Consider the following 17,826-nt stretch of genomic DNA (forward strand, 5'->3'; position numbering starts at 1 on the left):
TAAACATCTTTTCTACCATCCCCAAGTTCCTCCGCCCGTTCAACCACCGACCATGAATCAAAACATCTCTCCCAACCTATAATGAACACAACAAGTATTCTTAGCCCCATCTACAACCAACTCAGACACCCCACCCTCCGTCGCTTCCGCAGCGGCGCTCGGCATTTCTACCCGTTCCGAACCACAACGAGTGCCTCGCAGATCCCCGACAAAGACCGGCCCATGCAGCCATCAAAACGGGACCCCACGATGGAAACAACCTACAACACCGCCGACGAACTGGAACGGCTCCTCCAAAAGGACGGATTCAAAACCTGGGGCTTCGTGATTTATCGCTGCACATATCAAAGCGGCTCTGACTGGGAAAAGTTCATGAATTTCTTTCTCTACCGTATCACCGAAAAGTTTGAATTCTACAACGGTCTGGATCTCTTAGACAGTTTCGCCCCTATAGTTTTCGAAGACCAATCTTTTGACGGCGCGAACACCACTCTTCTACGCAAGCATTTCCAAGAGTGGGCTGCTACGGCGCCACAAGAGGAGCAGGGCGTTGATCATGCTCGCTTCGCACAGTCGGGCCGTTATCGGTTCTTTGTTATGGTGGGCCAGGAAGCTTTAGAGTCGGTACTAGGCGCGCCTGATCCGGATGACTGTAACAAAACTGGATTTGTGCGCCTGGTCAATGGGGTTTGGAAGCCGGAGGAACTGGACGAGGATGAATTGGCGGAGCGTGGGAGATCTGCCCAGTCGCAAGAGTATGAGCCTTTGGAGGGATGTGCTTTGGAGGATGTCGGCTGGATGAAAGTGCTTTATGATGACGCAGAGGCGTGGGGGTTCCTGCACATCCGTGATAGCATAGACTGGTCGACATATTACCAGCGTCCTCCGGTGATTCAGAGCAACTTGTAATGTACGTAGGTAGAAAAGATGATAGTTCCGGCCAACTAGGATGGGTGTGTTTGTTTTGCTACCTTTTTATCTTCATCTCGAGCCCTTTTCATTATTTGCACCAAGAAATACTTAATATCCCGGTTCTTTTCCTATCTGTTGGCAAAGGACAAACTTCGGTTCACAGCCGTGAAGGCCGTCACCGGGCTTGTTTTAAATTCTGCTATCGTAGCCATAGAAGAATCAATAGGTCTGGGACAGTGTCAAACCTTGAAATCCGTAGACAAGAGCTCGTACATAGCGAAAGCATCCCTGGTAGACTTGTTTCAGCTCTGAAGCGTAACTAATTGGAGTAGATCCTGACTAAGCGCCCCAAGAGGTGGGTTCGATGTTCGATGCGACAATCACTTCCTACCCATGATGAATACTTTTCTTGACCACTATGCCATTTGCCCTCGGAGTCTCTGTTAGGAGCGCTCAGAAGCGCGACAGCTAGATCCTTAGCTAAGATGCTTAGTCAGTTGCGAAGTATTTATATTCGCACCCGCGGGCCTGAACTCTTGAAGGCCAGCGATTAGTTCTGCAATATACGTGGTCATATCTTCCCTCTCCTATAGATTCTCCCTTTCGCACCATAGCGCACCATTCAGTTCGTTACCGACCCCCACATAATAGTCGTAGAGTAAAGATAGGATAAAAGATAATATATTTTGGGAATCATGTTGGGGTTAACCCAGCATAAGGCTATGATTCAAAAACACAAACACAAAAAAAAAGATTCCATAACGAAAGAATTGATAAGAAAAATGAGAGAAGAAAAAGAATGACTGTGATGATGTTGGACCGAACAGAAACGCAGCGAGGAGGTATTCATACTATGGACCAGCTGGTCACCATCTATACGGATGCCCTCTAAACATCGCTGTATAGGGAGAGAGACAAGACGCTAAACAGATGCAGAACGCTAATTCCGCTGGCAAGTTCGTTGGTCGGAGGCTGGATGTCCTTTTGGGGGCCGTTCTGCAGGGTCGCTTGGCCCTTTGCATAGGAAGTACTATACGTACACTCCGTATATCCTCCGCGTATCCTCTGGCACGGAGTCGATACAGTTGGACCTGAAATGGCGCCGCCCCACTTGGCGTCTCTAGAATGGTTTCTGGAAGATCAGACACCTACTTTTCGGGGACTAGTAGGGATCGACCCGAGGAAGGACCACAGGGAATGCAAGCCGTGTCCACCGTCCATCGGATCAAACCTCCCTAGCTCCAATCTCTAATTCAACCTCCCTGACCTTACCCCTATGTCCAACCTCTCTGCGTTATTTCGTAACCAACAACCGCCTCGTCCCCCGTTCGCCGTTAGTAGATCATATATACCACTCTCTATCCTCTCTGCTTGTTCCTAGACCTGACTTAACACCATCTCTTCCACCTCCACGCCTGAATTGATGATTGTCGGTTCCGTGCCCGTTTGTTTATGTCATACGCCTACAGCCTTCGAAAAGAAATAGTGGCCACTGTTTAAATAAAATTCCGACGGCATGTCGGAAAAGCGCGCACCTACGGGTTACGTGGCGCAGGAGCTGTGTCGTTCAATCTCCTGAATTGGCTAAGTCGTGTCTGTAGTTTAACTTCCCGCTGCGTCAGGTCAGCTGCGGCCGACGAGGCGTCTAGATACCGCGGATAATTAGTTATTCGGCAGTTTTTCTATAATATCAATGACCGCAGTTCTGCATGCTGGTAGTATAAGATAGGAACATGTTAGACCGACTACTTTACATACCCGCACGGGCATGTGGCTATATCTATGGCACTAAAGATTTCTAGATAAGATAACAGAGAAATTTTACCTGTCTGTATCTATATCAGTACCGAGCTGTGCGTGCGGGAAAGACCCTCGTGGAGATCCGGCACGTGCTATGTGGTCTCAGGCAGTGCCTGTTTGGTGTGTTTGTCGTGATGAGAGAATGTTTACTGTTTCTCCATGCTGCGCGGTTCGTGTAGGCGGTTGCGACATGCACAGACAGGAGAGTCCTGGGTTCTGTCACTGCTGTGTTGTTAACGGCTAGCTCAGCGGCGAGTTTAGCCAGGTAATCTGCATGCTTATTGCCGGCGTCTTCTTGTGGCCTGGAAGCCGCTGGAGGCGTACCCGGCGATGTGCGGAGAATGTATTAGCCTGATGGTCGCGCGGGTTCCGCCGGCGCCGATGGCGGCTTGACTGTCAGATAGAATCACATGTTATTTGTAGCAGTGGTATTATTAGTATTGATCTAATACAAGTGCCATATTACTTCTCACCAGTCCTCCCTTTAGACTAATATGTTATCTTCTTTTTATCTAGGTAGTGTGGAGACTCCTATTGTGCGTAATAACTGCCAAGGCCCTAATTCTGCTTCTGTGGTCGGTGCCATCGGTATATGCCTTCGTGGCGTCTCGAGGGAAGTGATTATATTATTAGATTAGCTCTTTCAACCACTGTAGCCGTGTCCTGTATTAGAAAGTTAGTGTAGAAGGCCCACCTCCACGAATGGTACCAACTATGATGCCACAAACAGATGGGCCCAGAGCGGTTCCAACTTCTGAACGCACAGATCGCTTTGAGGACTCCAGGAGCTCAGTTTCTACGCAGCACGGGCAACAAAATACACTAGATGGATTCATCGAATTTTCAAGCTCGATAATACCGCTGACAATTGCAGATCATTTTCGGCGCTCTCGGGACAGACAGCCAGCCTATGATGAGACCGAGCCTCATAAACAACATGATCTGATGCACTAGTTGTACTGATATTTCTGTGCCAGCATTAGACAACCAAATCTGGAGACCTCTTCTGCTCAGGCATGCAAAATCCGCGTGCGAGCTTAGGTGCATATGCATACGATATGCATCTACGTTTTGTAGTATTTTTTTAACAGTGTGCTGGGGAGGAAAAACAACTCGCGATTATCGCGCTAAGCTTCTTCTTTTGATAATTAACATACAGCGTCGAGAAGATAATACACATCATATCGATTTTCACGGATGGCAACCAGACTCACTTCCATGAGCCCGTTTAGCCCTTTCCGATCGAAGTAGCGTCCTAATTATCTGACTGCTTACTTCAAATAACTATTAGTTTTGTTGCCTAGTTTGGTCGACGTTTTCGGAAGCATCCGGGACAGGCTGATGCACTTGTTTCCAGACTCGTCCCCAAACATCCTTCCTAGTAGGCATGTTCGCGTGAGCGTCAGCAGTACATCCACTTCCTGCCTAGGCAGATGGCTGGTTGTTACCCCGTGCTAGGATGGGTGGTTCGTTTGAAGGGCGAAATCTAGGATAGATCGAATATTCTACTCTCTATAACTCCATTTCTGTATAGTTTACTTCATAGGGCAAAATGTCCTAGAACCCGGAATAGGACGTCAATTAAAGCTTTGCTCTAGACTCCATCATAGAAGACATGGCTTGTACCAATGAGAACCGAGACTAAGAACAGACGATTCCCATGGTGACTATTCGAAATGCAAGCGAAAGGAACAAGACTGACACAAACTAATGAAACCCACCTCGCATAAGATCAAAAGAGTAAAGGGAGAGGCTCAAGATCACTTCGTCATCAACGGAGCCGCCACATACAAATTCAAAAAATCCTTCTTCAACGTCTGCGGCATCGGCGCTAACGTCGACAAAAACTCCGAATCCCACCGGAATGTTTTCGCCCAGGTCTCGACGAATCCCTTCTGGCCATCCTCACCCGTCGACCAGTCCGGGGTTGCCCAGTGGTCGCGGACTTCGGTCCACTGGCTCGTCCCGTGGGCCGTGTCAGGCTCCCATTCTGGGTGAGACGGCACACATGGCGGGAATGGCTTCTCGGCAGGGATTCGCTGCAGATCGGCCTGTTCGATGTTAAACTGGGGCAGTTTGTCAGGGGACAGGGTCGGCGGAGGTGCTGTTAACTGGAGGCCCATCATTAACGGGGTGGTGGCGTTGTTGCCATTGAGGAGTGCGGAGATGTGGTTGTTTCCGCCGGAGGGGTCCGTAGTTGGAGAGTCTGCAGCATGTCAGTGAAGTGGACCGCGGAAAGTATATGGTGTTCTGCTTGTCACTTACATACTCCCCAGAGGGCATTCGGACTCGCCTTGATATACTTATCCATTCCCCAGACCGTATCGTCAGAGGCGCCGCCCTGCTGAATGCTGACCGTCATGGTTGAGGAAAGGGGGGCAGTGAGGTGCATGGGGCGGGCGTAAATCTGGTTGGTGGTGTATGTGAGATTTTGGCCATTGCAAGTCGCCGTGTCGATGGCCATCGTGCACGAGATGATGAAAGAGAACGTGCCTCCTCGGACAACCCAGGGCTGGTTGGCAGGGACCTCGGGGACGTCGCTTTTATTCATCAAGCCTGACTGGCCCCGGAAGACGAGGCCCTCGTTTAATGGTCTCACATGGGGTTCGGAGACATCGATGACCTGACCCCTTTCGGGGGCGTGGGATTTGGCACTCTGAGTTTTACTGTTGGCTTGCAGCACCAGGTCATAGAATCCGGCGAGGTCGACCGGAGGCGTCGACGAGTCGCTGTCGCCGAAGTTGACATCGAACGATGCGATCCATAAGTGAACGTGGAGACGGCCAGCGACAGGGGGTCCCCAGAGATGCAGATCGGCACCGATCTCGATGGAAACACTCGTATGGATGAAGAGGATATCGATGTTGATACGCACTCCGACCGAGATGCCGACTTCGGCAAGGAAGTGGAACGGTTTGTAGTTGATCAGGAAGTCGGCGAATGCATCGAACCATGCCTCAATAGGCCCGGCCGAAAATGCGGCGTGCAGCCGGCCGCCACCCATGCAGGCCTTGGGGGTGATGGCAAAGTAGGCCTGGCCGGTGATGCTAAGATTCGCACCTAGATTCCAGCTGATGCCCAGCCGGGGAGGGTTGGGATAACTAGCAGGGACCTGGAACGCCTGGTGATAGCCACCGAGGGTGAACACAAAGTTGCCGGTATTGCTGGAGTCGGCGTGTGGAGCGTCAAACCAGTAACACAGGCCAAAACCGCCGGTAAGATGGCAGTTCGGGTCGAGAATATACGAGTTGGGAGAGAGCTGCGCTTCGGCCTTGAGCAGTCCATAGTCAAGATCCAGCACCACCGCAATCCCTAGCTCCACGTGGGCAAATTTCAGACTCGCGCTGGCATCAGGAATATCCGTGACGGCCACTGCAAAGATGCCCAGCTTCACCGCCGTGCCAAACTGGACCACCATCACGGCATCCACGGTAACCATCTTAAAAGCGTCGACTTTCAGTCCCGCGGCCAGCCAGTAATTGTTCTCCAAAGGCGAGAACCAGCCCCCGGTGGCCGGACTGGTAAGGCGATTCAGGGCCTCCAGCGCACTGCCAGTGTGTCCGTCCAGGGTGTGGGTGGCAACGAATGGAAAATCGACTACCTCGGCGATGGATGGCGTGCGGACGGTGGAATTATACCCAAATCCCCCGGTGACGCCGGAGATCTCGGCAAACTCTAGTGTTACCAGGGGCCCTTCCAGGCGAGCAAAAATAAAAACGGACTTGAAGGGGTCCTGGCCTTTTGCAAGTCCGTAGAAGCCGGCGGCCTCGAACAAATACGGGGTAAACCCGACAATGAGGCCGCCGCTATAGTATTCCAGATCTCCCTTGCTTCCATGTCGGATCAACCCGGCAATAGAAAGCGGCGCCTTCTCGAAGGCCGCGGACAGACCGTCGATGTTGGGGGTGCCGGCAAGAGCTGGGGTAAGGTTGTGGATCGTGAGGCCGATGCTGAAGCCGATGAGAGTGAAGCCCAAAGGACCCAGTTCGAAGGTTGCGTCAAACATGATATGGAGCGCTCTCTGCGAGTACTTAAAGCCGATGCTGCTAATCGACAGAGGGCCGGCCTTTTTCTTCAGCGGGGCATGCGCGCTGGATGCATCACTATCGTCTTCTTCGGTTTCTGCATGTTTGCTGACCATCCGCCGGTCGTAGACTGCCGCCTCCTTCGGCTTCGCAAAGGCGTAGTCAAGAATACAATTCCGCTGGCCGCTGGAGGTCTTGAGGATGACTGCAAAATGAGAACCCGCTACCACGAGCACATCCGAGTCCGTCTTGTCCTTGAACTGATCCTTCGGGACCAGCGGTTTCTCTCCCAGCGAGGGATTCAGAGCTTTGATCTCTTTGCGCGTGAGGCCAGCAGGGTTGTTATTCCCGTTCCGCTTCGTACCGTCTTGCACCCACTGGACGTACATCTCATCGAAAGGCTGCGTCAGGTCTCCCACCAAGGGAACGCTGATATGGGGCAATGCGGTCAGAGCGGCCATCAGCATCCGCTTCGACGGGATGGTGCTCTCCCAGTCAGCGCCGTGGTACTGGCAGAAGATCAATTCCAGAGACTCGATGTGGATCTGTGCAATGAACTGAAAAGAGTCCGCGTCCTTTTTCACGTCGATGATGATCTTGTCTTTGTTAGCATCAAGTTGCATATCCGCAGCAAAATCGGGAAGCTCGAGCGCGTTGTCACCGAGGATACTGGCGATGATATCGCCCAGCGTGACCTTCATGTCCTGGGAGCTCAGGGTCGCGGTGAAGGTCCAATCAGTCTGGTATGTGAAGGTAAGATCCAGCTCCAAGTCGGCAACGTAAATTGCACCACTCAGCGTGAAGGACTTCCCAACTGCGTTGGGCGTTTTCGTATATTCATAGTCCAGGCTCAACTGCGCGATTTCGATAGACTCGATCAATGGCATAATGTGGTTGGCCGCCGAGGGCTGGAAGAAATCGTATAGGGTAGACGCGTAGAGTCCCTGGAGGTCTGCCTGTACCTTCCAGGACTGTTCTTTCGAGTCATAGGATAGGAATCCCACCAACGTAGCCGAGTCCTTGTGAATCGATGCGCTACTTGGCTTAATGCCTGCTAGAATTCCAAAGCGCAGTGCGAACGACTTCTGCGTTCCCCAAGTAAACGAAAAGTCCATCGTTAACTGGCCCAGGTAAGGCTGGGGAAGGGGGCCGGGCGGGGTATCTTGAGCCTTAACAGTTGCTCGTATGGCAAGACTCTTTGATGATAGGGTGATGGAAGCATAGGTAATTGCGGTGGGGAGATAATGAGGCACATTCTGGATTGAGTCACCTCCGGGGACGATTTTGAGGAGATTGATGCCAGTGGCTGGGTTGGAGATACTCGGCTGAAGATCCTCAACTTCTGAATAGTACGGGCTCAGATCCCAATCTTGCTGGTCCCCTTGGCCTATATGCAGTCAGCCCTGTCGCTTTTACATAGATGGGTTTCGCACGCACTGGTCCACAGTTGACCCTGCAAGGTGCCCACGCCGGCTCCCTTCGACCAAGTGTATGATATGAGAAACACCACAGGATTACTGTCTCTGCCAAATTTAGCCTGTGCCTCGATATCGGCCCTGAAGCTATTAAGGGTACGTTTGCCAGTTTGCGCTTCGATAGTGAATCCAAGTTTCACCCGGCGCAGCTTGAGCGTGTCCTCGAAGGCGCTGGACTCTTTAAAGATTCCTTCGACATCCTGAGCAACCCCAGAGAGTTGAGCGAGCCACGCTAGGATCCCCGTAAGCGGGTCGTTCGACTTCGGTTTAAAGATAACCATCATTGCTGAGCCTTGAAATTTGATTCCCGCGATGACCATAACCGACGGATGGCTTTCAGGCTTTATCTCGCAATTCATTTGAAACATCACATAGCTTTTATCTACAACAGTTGGCGGTTCTGCCGTTCCGAATGCGCCCAGGACCTTGTTGCACACCAGACCTGCCGTGTGAATGGTGAACAAGTCAGACAGAAATTGCTGTACAGCGGCGAGGTTGACGAATTCAAACTGGAGTCTCATTACCGTTTCCAGGCCCAAGGCCGGGGTGAGCCACAGCGCATTGCGCTGGTTCTGGGCCGCGGATAAATTCAGGCGGAGTTCTGAGTCCACTATGGCCTTGGGGATGGATGCTGCAAGGCTCTTCAGCTTAGTAAAGTCGAGTACATCCCCGATTGTGCCACTCAGCGTCCCCTGCTGCGTTGGATCCAGGCCACAGCAGAGCACTTTTCCGTTGATACCAGGGACTGGAACCCGCGGCTGAGCGGGACTGGACCCGGTCTTGGGGCCAAAGGAATAAATCAGGGCGTCGGAGGAGGAACTGAAAGTCACCCTCCATGGAGCCGTGAAGGAGAACTGGAAGCTTTGGATGTTCGTCTGGTCATCCTCCTTCAACGAGAAGACAAATCCGCTTGGCTGAGTGTTCAGATGGGAAAACCACTGGAGCCACTTGTCTGACGCGTCGAAATTTGCGACTCGATCGGGCGCCGTGGGCTTCGCGGTCAAGATGATGACTTTGTCTTTCAGATTCGATACGAAGGTGTCGATTGGGGTGCCCTTGGTTAGGACTTGATGTTCCTTTCCTGGGTCAATGGTTGCATCGCTCGAGTAGATGTAAAAATTGTTGTTTGCCGGCGAGGCCTTGGGTTGGAGGGTCTTTCTCCCCGGGCGTGCGAGGCTTGATATCTTGGATTGCATTATTGAGAAACGCCTTGGCGCTGATTCTTCCAGAAGCTATCATGAAAGGTGTGCACGCCTACGTGGGATGCACCCGTGCGGCAACGCTGCCATATCCACGGGCAGAGAGCGGCGACAAAGTGACAGGCAATCTCTACGACTATTTACTGTTACGCTGGTAGAGCCAGTGCTGTCTGTATGAACACGATCCATATTGGACCGGTGATGCAGTAGAGCACCCCGACCACCGAATGAAGGACTGCCACGGAACGCGATGCCAGAGTGGAGATGACAGATGATCTCCCCGAGGAAATGCACAGTTGTGCCCCGCACGGAACGGGACGCGTAATAATACGAGACGCTGCTGTTACCCCGCTCCACACTAGGAAATGCTCCTCCCCGACGCTCGGAATCCAAGGAAAAGATTTTCCGAGAGGCAACTCACGGAATGCCAGGGTTAGCCAGGCACCTCGGAAACCCGGACGATGCATCCGGATTCCGTCTGCATTCTCGTATATGCAGGGGTGAAGCCTTAACTTTGCCTACTGTATGTCGCAGAATAGGACAAACCAGAGGAACCAGTTAAAAAAAAGGAAGAGACGGAGAGGCAAGATAATGACTAGGCTTTGAAACTGTGATATGTATGTATGTGCTGTACATTATGTAGTGCACCACGCCTTCGTCCAAAAAGGGAAGAAAAAAGACCATCCATGCTCACTCTCCGCTCAATGAACCATGCGGACCGCCTCCACCTTCACCTCCTTCAGGCCCTTGGACTTGATTTTGCTGAGAATTGCGTCAAGGGTCTGCGTATCGGAGTCGACAATCTTCCAGACGGCGTCCTCGATGAGGTTCCAGATGTAGAATGACTTGTCCGCCGATTGCACCATGTAAAGGCTGCCGCCAGATGCCTTGCTGCTTCGCATGACTGGACTGAGGGGCTGCTGCAGTCCGAACTGATCCGCCATGATGACTGCGTCCTTGTCTTTGTCCCCCCAGAAGAAGTCCCAGTCGAGTTCCTCCTCAGCCGCAGTCCAGTCGGCATTGGGTGGGTCGATCTGCTTCCGTCAGTAGTCCGACTGAATTGCACCTGTACATGTACATACCGAGCCCTGCACAGAGCCACTAGTGGAAGTCATGGTGGGTAACTGGTACTGATAGGTGGCCTGTGTGGTATCGTGGGAATGAAGGTGCAGAAGAAGAGAACGTCACGGTGATGATGGATGCAAAGTATATAAATGTTGTAGATTACCGTACGTCCGGTATGGTTTCGTCATGACCATACAGCGGGTATTGTTCCAGGTCCTATATTCAGGGCTCGGTGCCTCAGCATCTGATCGTTGTCCTACTGCGATCTCAACCATGGCTGAATTCCCCAAATCCCTTATAGAGCTTGTTTTGGCAGCTCAAGAGGAACCTGAGAAACACCCTTATGGAAATCCCACCTCGTGGCCAGCAGCAAAAATCCATGGTTTTGTTAACTATGTACTCGAGCATCTCGAGCAGTTCGCACCAAAAGATCAGACCAAACAGCAAGCGTTGAAAGAAGTCCAAACCGCCATGAATGTTCTATGGTAGGAGATGGACAACCGATATATTTGCAGGATGGCATAGATGTATTCTCTAACCCGTCTGTAGGCCACCGACAGGCGAGAAATATGAGCTACCAAAGCCGAAGCAAATCATCGCTCGAAAATTGGAACGGCCTAAGGGTGGCCCAAAGGAGCTCATAGTTGACCCGAATAATACGTACAAAGACACATCGTACTGGAACCTGTGGTCCCATTTGGGGGTGTTTTTAGGGCTGTTGGGCCCGGCGCCTCCCAACTCGGAGGTGGCTAATTTCTACGCGCCCATGACCGCAATGTGGGGATGGTGGTGCATCAGCCTCCTCGAAGCCGATAAGACCAGTCTGAGCAAGTTCGCGATGACCCAGTGCACTTGGTATCGGAATCCTGGAAAACAGGACGAGTTCCTCCTGGGCCACTCCCTCGGAGGCCACGAGCCAAAGGCGGCAGATCGCTGGGAGGAGAAAGTCCAACGAGCGCGATATAATCTTATTAAGGACCCTTTTTCTTTAGAAGAGAATGAGTGGTCGTTCGAATGTTCACCCTTGACAAAGGCCAATGGTGCCTCAGACACCAAGTTCGGGAACTGTGCCGAAACGTATCCATTCACGACCTTCTTCTGGTATGTACATGTACATGTACGCATCCCTTCGAGCATCCGCTCATCATAGGCTCTCATTCTAGGAAATGGGAGTTGAGCCCGACCCAGAAAGAGCAGCTCTACGGACTTGCGCTGCGGAGAGATTACTTCCCTCCAAGGCCCAAAGACGTTGCCAAGATCACTAGAAACAAGTTCAATATCCGTATGGCAAACCAGCATATGGTACCGCCTTGCGAAAACTGTGCGGAGCTGATAAGACTTGGGCAGGGAGACAAGTTGAAATTTGACCCTGTCGTCATCCCCCAAACTGAGTAGAGTAGAGGGATGCTGTCGATACCTGTTGGGTCCCACGGCTGTCTTCATTGTATGTCATAGGGACGTGTCGCTTCTAGATAGTATCATCGCACATACAACTGCATCATTTCGTATAATCAACCTCCAGCGTACACAGTTTACGGAGTACCGAGCATCCGGTTTTTGCAGGACAGGGACCCTCGGTCATTGGGCATTCCTGCATGCCGTACTTTTGAGACTTGATGAAGTGAAAAAGGGGGGTTCTGAATACGTCAAGCCGGTCAACTGCAGGCTCTGCAGTTGGGCCGCCAATGGCCTAGGCTGCATGCGGTTGTGATAGACGGCTATATACTACGAGGGTGTCTGGAAACTGTGTTGATGACCGGCCATCTCCGAATTAGGGCGGTGATGTAGCTCCCAGGTCGCCAGATTGGTATCACAAGCCGCCGGGTGGTATTTTACCAGTAATTACCAATTAGGGCTCCTACCTGCCTATTAGTACTTGGCTATAGTTCCCCCAGGGGCCATCCAAACCAGAGCAAAGACTTCATTCTTCCTACTTCCCACCACCATGACTGATAGCCCCCTTCTGGTGCCTGTGCAACTGCAGGCATTTGTTCTGAACCCCGCGGTATGCAACACGGCCGACGACAATAACAGCCGGGTCATCCCCATCACGCAGCCGAACTACACCTTCCTCCGTCTCGATAACTTCCTGATCCAAAATGATGTGCTGCGCCATGCCGACCTCCACAACAGCGCTCCAGCCTCGCTGAACACGCGCATGTCCGATCTGGGAGTCAACCCGGCCGTTCCCCGGCGGAACCGCCATGGAGTGTACCTGCACTGGACAGTGCCTCGGACCTACCGCGTGGGCATCGCCTCTGCGGATTCGGCGTCCGCAAAGCGCCATCAGGAACACCGCAGAAAGCGAGGCCTGCCGCCCCAGGATCCCGACGAGACGCCGGTCAAGTCCAACACCCCAGAGTACCTCCCGCCACCGACGCGGTGGATCGTGGTCAGGAGGCTGGACCTGGACAGTGTCAAGCCCCCAGAGGCCCAGCCGAGCTTCAAGAAGTACGAAGCGTGGGTGGTTGAAAGCGACTACCTCTGGAAGCTCGACGATATCCCAACTGAGGTGGATCTAGAGGTGGACGTGTCGCCGTTCGTGGTCGGACAGGCCGGCAGCGACGTGGATATCGTGGAGCAGGCCGAGGTTTTTATCGGTCGCCGAACGCGCCTGCAGGACTGGAAAGATGATGCGCCCCATGACATGGCCGATATCACCCTGCTGCGCAGCAGCAATCAGCTGTTCGCCGACTTCCAGCTACACAACGCCAATGTCTTCAGCATCCTGGACAATTTCCAGTACGGCACCACGGCTCAGCCTCAGTATCTTGACAGCGCCCAGGCCAGCTACTATCTTCTCGGCTGGCACCGGACCGACGACCTCGACCCGCTGTGGGATTCCCATCAGGAATTTTCCCATCAGGATCGGCTGAACGCGCTCTTCATGGCGCTGAGCCGGGCCGGAGATCAGGGGGCCATCGACGACTGGCTGAACGCGAAAGACGCCGTCCGTCTCATCTGCCATGGAGCCATGTACCAGGTGAAGTGGGATCACAACCAGAAACCGGCGCATGTTCCGGCCGACGACTTCGCCCAGCGACTGGGACAACAGGAGGCGCCCACCATCTCGGTCGGCACGACTCCCATGGACGCGATGCTTTCCTACTGCACCGCTCGCAAGGGCACCGGGGAAGATCCACCGTCTATCGCCAAGCTGGAGGAGGACCTCTTGGCCATCGATTCGCTACTGCACGCACGCGATGATGGAGTCGAAGGACAACGCGAGGCCAAGGACACCGTGTATAACTGGAACTTTAAGCGCTCGCCGGGCGGCAGGCATTATTTCATTGCAGACGATGGGAACGGCCGGCCCACGCAGCCCACCCCGGAGGGGGTCGAGGCGCTGAAGACGGTCAATGAATATCAGCTACTGCTCGACGCGTGCAGCCGGACCTGCCAGCAGCACCAGTGGGACATGTTCTCATGTTGGTGGAAGTACCAAAGTGACGTGAGCAAGCGAGACGACCCGGACACGAACCAGAAGTTCCGAGAGCAGACCAAGGCGATTGCGCAGCAAATCGCCGATTTACAGCGACGGGGCTCGGAGCTCCAGAAGGCAATTGACAATAAACTAGGAGAAGCGCCCCTGGTGCATGCAAAGTCCAGCACCCTGCCTTTCTTCTACCAAGCGAGGGACCCGACGGTTCTCGTCGGCGGGATTGACTCGGGCTGGCCGACCGACTATCTGGACGACATTGCCGTTCGTCTCGCGGCGCAAGTGGTCGAATCCGATAGCCTGCCGAGCGATCTGACTGCACTGTCGTCTCTGGTGCAGAAGGCTTTGCCGCCGCAGCTCATGTCGGCTGGAGCCAGCCTGCTGTCCGAGTTTTTCGCCCTGCGACCCGGTGGTGGAGCATCGGGCGATCCCCCTGCCGGCAAAAGCTACCCCCAGTTCCATGACACCAAGGATGACGGACGCTGGCGGGATCAATGGGGCGATCGCCAGCCATGGTTCCCCCTGTACGCCGAGTGGGAGGTGGAATACACCCACGTTCCCTTTCAATACTGGGCTCTGGACGAGCAGACGGCCCGTCTGTCGGACAACAAGCAGGTTCGATACGGCGTCGAGGTGCCCAGTGGCAATCCGCTGTATGAGGAACTGGGCGACCCATCCACCCACGACACGCGCATCCTGTCCGGTCGAGTGCTGATTCTCCCCCAGCCCAGCTTCTCCCTGAAAGCCAAGGTGAACCAACTGTTTCAAGACACGGCCCCGGAGATCCTCGACAAGTTCCTCCCCGCAGAGGAGCGCAAGAACCTCCTGGACCACATCGGCGAACTCTCGTATCTCTCGTCTCCCTTGACGGGGCTGACGGACGGACTCCTCACCCTGGCCCAGGGCACGCATATTAAGCCGGAGAATAAAACCGTCGACGCCCAGGGGGAGCGTACGAACCCGGTCCACGCCGCAGAGGTGGTTGACGCCGGGTTTACGGCCCAAAATATCAGTCTGATTGAGGGCAACTCGGCCCTGACCCCGTTTGCCTCCCTGATCAACTTCCCCCCGTCATCCTACTGTCCGTTCAAACCCGTCTCCCATGGACAGTTCAGATTCCGGAAGTTCAATATCATTGACAAGTTCGGTCAGGCCCTGTGCGCGGTGGACCCCCAGCCCCGGTTGACCGGGCCCCCGCCGCTGTATCCCTGCATCAGCGACTTCTACGAGCCTCAGGTGGTGGCAGGCACGAATAACGCCAACACGGTGATTAAGGACGAGGACGGCAAGTGTGAATTCATTCAGATCCCGCCGCAGGTCAATCAGAATTCTCGATTCAACGCCGCGTTTGTGCACCGCACCGCGGACGACTCCCCCGCCGGTTCAGCGTACTGGCGCCCCGTTACGGAGTGGGAGAATCCCATCTGGGGCTGGCTGGTCATCAATTATGCCGATTACGGCATCCAGCTCTTTCTCCCCGATGGCACCTTCTACCGGGAAGTGCGAGTGGGAGGCCCCAACGGCGCGTTGGCGGAGCCCAAATGGATGCCCTTCGCGCCCGATCAGTCAGTGCCAGGGCCCGACACAGCCCAGCTCGACGCCCTAATTGACCGTCTGGTGCAGCCCGACTACCTCCGCGGGTTTTGGTACATGGTCTCCCAGGCGTTGGATAGCCTGCAGTCTGCCCCAGACGCCTACGGGCAGTTCCTGAGCTCGATCGTCGGCCGGCCACTTGCGCTGGTCAACATGGGCTGGTCCCTCGAGCTGGACCGGCCGCCCCTGACGAACCAGTCCACTGTCACCGTGGGCGTCCCCTCCGTTCCAGACGTATGGCTTCTGGACCCCGGTCCGGAAGCGCCTCATCGGGACATGGTGTACCAGTTCCGGGCCAAGCTGGGAGATAAAGACCGAGAATACGACGGACTGGTTGGGTACTTTGATGCAAAACCACAGCCGGGCCCGGGCGACAAGGGCCACGAGCTGATCCTTGACAACATCTATACGTACTTCGCGCCCAAGACGCCCATGAACCCCCTGAAGCCTCTCACCAGGGAAAACTATCCCGCGTTCAAGCCATACTGGGTACCGCCCACTGCTGCCAGTCCCGTCAGCCCGCAGGACTACACGGACCGGCGCAACCAACAGCTCCAGGTGTACGGGGCCATCCTGGACCCCTTCACCCCCGTCCACATGTATTCTTCCTTCCTACCGGCACAGCCCCTTCAGCTCGCCCCGTGGACCTGGCAAGACGCAATGAACCGCATGACGGCCTTCTTCCACGCGGGTCCATTGACGCTGACCGCCGATGTCAAACCGTATGATGCCAGCCGCAAGCTGACCACACAGAATATGAAGAACGTGCCGCCGGATAACCTGGCCCTGCCCGCTCTGGCCACGGGGGACTGGAACTGGCTTCAGCCGTACGTCGACAACGGTGGCGCAGAAGCCTTCAATTCATACGGCATCGAGAGGAAGGGTGATATTCTAAAGCCGGGCTTTCAGAATGGCCCGTATACGGTGGTGGAGGGGTTTCTGCAGTTGAGAAATCCCATTATGAGCGACAATCCATCGGACTAGCATTTACATAGACCGAAGCTACAGCCGTTTCACGCGGCCTTTCTTTTCTCTATCCTGGTCTTATCGTATATCTGCTATCCTCTAACGTACTCTACATCTATTCCGGGCATGTGCGGAAGATCATTTGTACTGGAGGGATGTTCCCCTATGTCAGATAGACGCTACGTCTGGAAGATATCTAACAAATCCCCTTGCATTGGTGCTCGACTCTGAATTCTACACAGTGCCAGTGTCCCACCTAGAGCGGATCCAAATGATGGGTGAATTTATCACCGCTGTCCGTAGATGCCAGGTAGAAGAGGTGATTGTGCCCGTTGGCAGTGGTGGCAGCCAACTGGCTGGTCTCATCCACGGGGTCGGAGTCGATCTTCGACGGCGTCCACTGGCCGTCATTGTCCACGACCCTGCGCACGTTCAGGGTAGTGTCTGTATAGTACACGTAGGCCTTGCCATTGACATAGGTGGCGGCGATGGTGGTTCCGATGCGAGCGTCGCCGGTATTTGAAATCGGAATTGCTACATTGTCCCGAGTGAGAATCAAATTACAGAGTCTGTCAGCATCATGTTGCCACTTACCGGTGTCCTCCTGCGGTGAAAATAGCACGAGATCGGGACTGTTGCGTCCTTGGTAGATGACGTATGGCTTTCCAGCCCAATAGGCCGCCAATGCTGAGCCCACTCGTACAACTGCGTCGGGATAGGGTCTATCGTCTCCTTGGGAGACGAGGAACTCGCGTAGCTGGAGACTTTGCGCATCGACTCCTCTATCAGGATATTAGTCTTTTATTTCTTTCTTTCTTTTCGTTTGTTTTCTTTTCCAATAAAGCATACTTTAGATAATACACGAAGGCCTCATCTTCCTGGTCCGTGGAGCAAGCCCCAACGCTGAGATTGGTAATCTCAGTCGGCCTGAGAGGCATATACCCCGGGCTCACGATGGAGACGTTATATTTTGTCTCATCGTTGGGGGAGGGGGGCTTGGGGTGCGTCAGGGCGAACACCAGTTTGGAACCCGTGAAGCGGGCCGTAGCCAGCGATGTCTTGTCCACGAGTACACCGTCATGACTGCCGTCCTGATCAGGATCAACCGTCCACAAGGCGTTTCCGCCTTTGTTACCGGGCATCAAGTTCAGAGCCAGGTTCAGGTTGGTCGTGTTGTAGAACTGATGGATCTGCGCATCGTCAGGTACGGACTTATTCACGATGGATGCGACTCCGGGCATGGTGAGGCTGGGGCAGAATGTGTCTGGGAGATTGAATGTGAGATGAGATGATTGATGCGTCTTGCAGGGAGAGTAGACAGTACTCAGCATTATATATCCTAGGCCCAGATT

At 53.8% G+C, this 17,826-nt stretch overlaps 6 protein-coding genes across 6 annotated transcripts; 3 read left to right on the forward strand and 3 right to left on the reverse strand.

Annotated features, from left to right (window-relative positions):
* Positions 1 to 81: 81 nt before the first annotated feature.
* Positions 82 to 909, forward strand: ATNIH1004_005742 (uncharacterized protein; the record flags this gene model as incomplete). The annotated part of the gene is made up of 1 exon (XM_033570388.1): positions 82 to 909. One exon carries the CDS (start codon positions 82 to 84, stop codon positions 907 to 909), a length of 828 nt encoding a protein of 275 aa, XP_033426420.1.
* Positions 910 to 4,472: 3,563 nt separating this feature from the next.
* On the reverse strand, positions 4,473 to 9,408 carry ATNIH1004_005743 (uncharacterized protein; the record flags this gene model as incomplete). Its single annotated transcript, XM_033570389.1, has 3 exons — positions 4,473 to 4,918; positions 4,978 to 8,124; positions 8,175 to 9,408. The coding sequence occupies 3 exons, from the start codon at positions 9,406 to 9,408 to the stop codon at positions 4,473 to 4,475; spliced, it is 4,827 nt and encodes a 1,608-aa protein (XP_033426421.1).
* A 704-nt stretch (positions 9,409 to 10,112) lies between these two features.
* Positions 10,113 to 10,526, reverse strand: ATNIH1004_005744 (uncharacterized protein; the record flags this gene model as incomplete). The annotated part of the gene is made up of 2 exons (XM_033570390.1): positions 10,113 to 10,445; positions 10,494 to 10,526. The coding sequence occupies 2 exons, from the start codon at positions 10,524 to 10,526 to the stop codon at positions 10,113 to 10,115; spliced, it is 366 nt and encodes a 121-aa protein (XP_033426422.1).
* Positions 10,527 to 10,749: 223 nt separating this feature from the next.
* On the forward strand, positions 10,750 to 11,871 carry ATNIH1004_005745 (uncharacterized protein; the record flags this gene model as incomplete). The annotated part of the gene is made up of 3 exons (XM_033570391.1): positions 10,750 to 10,961; positions 11,026 to 11,577; positions 11,640 to 11,871. 3 exons carry the CDS (start codon positions 10,750 to 10,752, stop codon positions 11,869 to 11,871), a joined length of 996 nt encoding a protein of 331 aa, XP_033426423.1.
* A 550-nt stretch (positions 11,872 to 12,421) lies between these two features.
* On the forward strand, positions 12,422 to 16,492 carry ATNIH1004_005746 (uncharacterized protein; the record flags this gene model as incomplete). The annotated part of the gene is made up of 1 exon (XM_033570392.1): positions 12,422 to 16,492. One exon carries the CDS (start codon positions 12,422 to 12,424, stop codon positions 16,490 to 16,492), a length of 4,071 nt encoding a protein of 1,356 aa, XP_033426424.1.
* Positions 16,493 to 16,730: 238 nt separating this feature from the next.
* ATNIH1004_005747 (uncharacterized protein) lies at positions 16,731 to 17,715 on the reverse strand (the record flags this gene model as incomplete). Its single annotated transcript, XM_033570393.1, has 3 exons — positions 16,731 to 17,008; positions 17,069 to 17,256; positions 17,324 to 17,715. 3 exons carry the CDS (start codon positions 17,713 to 17,715, stop codon positions 16,731 to 16,733), a joined length of 858 nt encoding a protein of 285 aa, XP_033426425.1.
* Positions 17,716 to 17,826: the final 111 nt, after the last annotated feature.

This window comes from Aspergillus tanneri (assembly GCF_003426965.1).
Source record: "Aspergillus tanneri strain NIH1004 chromosome Unknown AapTan_4_pilon_pilon_pilon, whole genome shotgun sequence".
NCBI lineage: Eukaryota > Fungi > Ascomycota > Eurotiomycetes > Eurotiales > Aspergillaceae > Aspergillus > Aspergillus tanneri.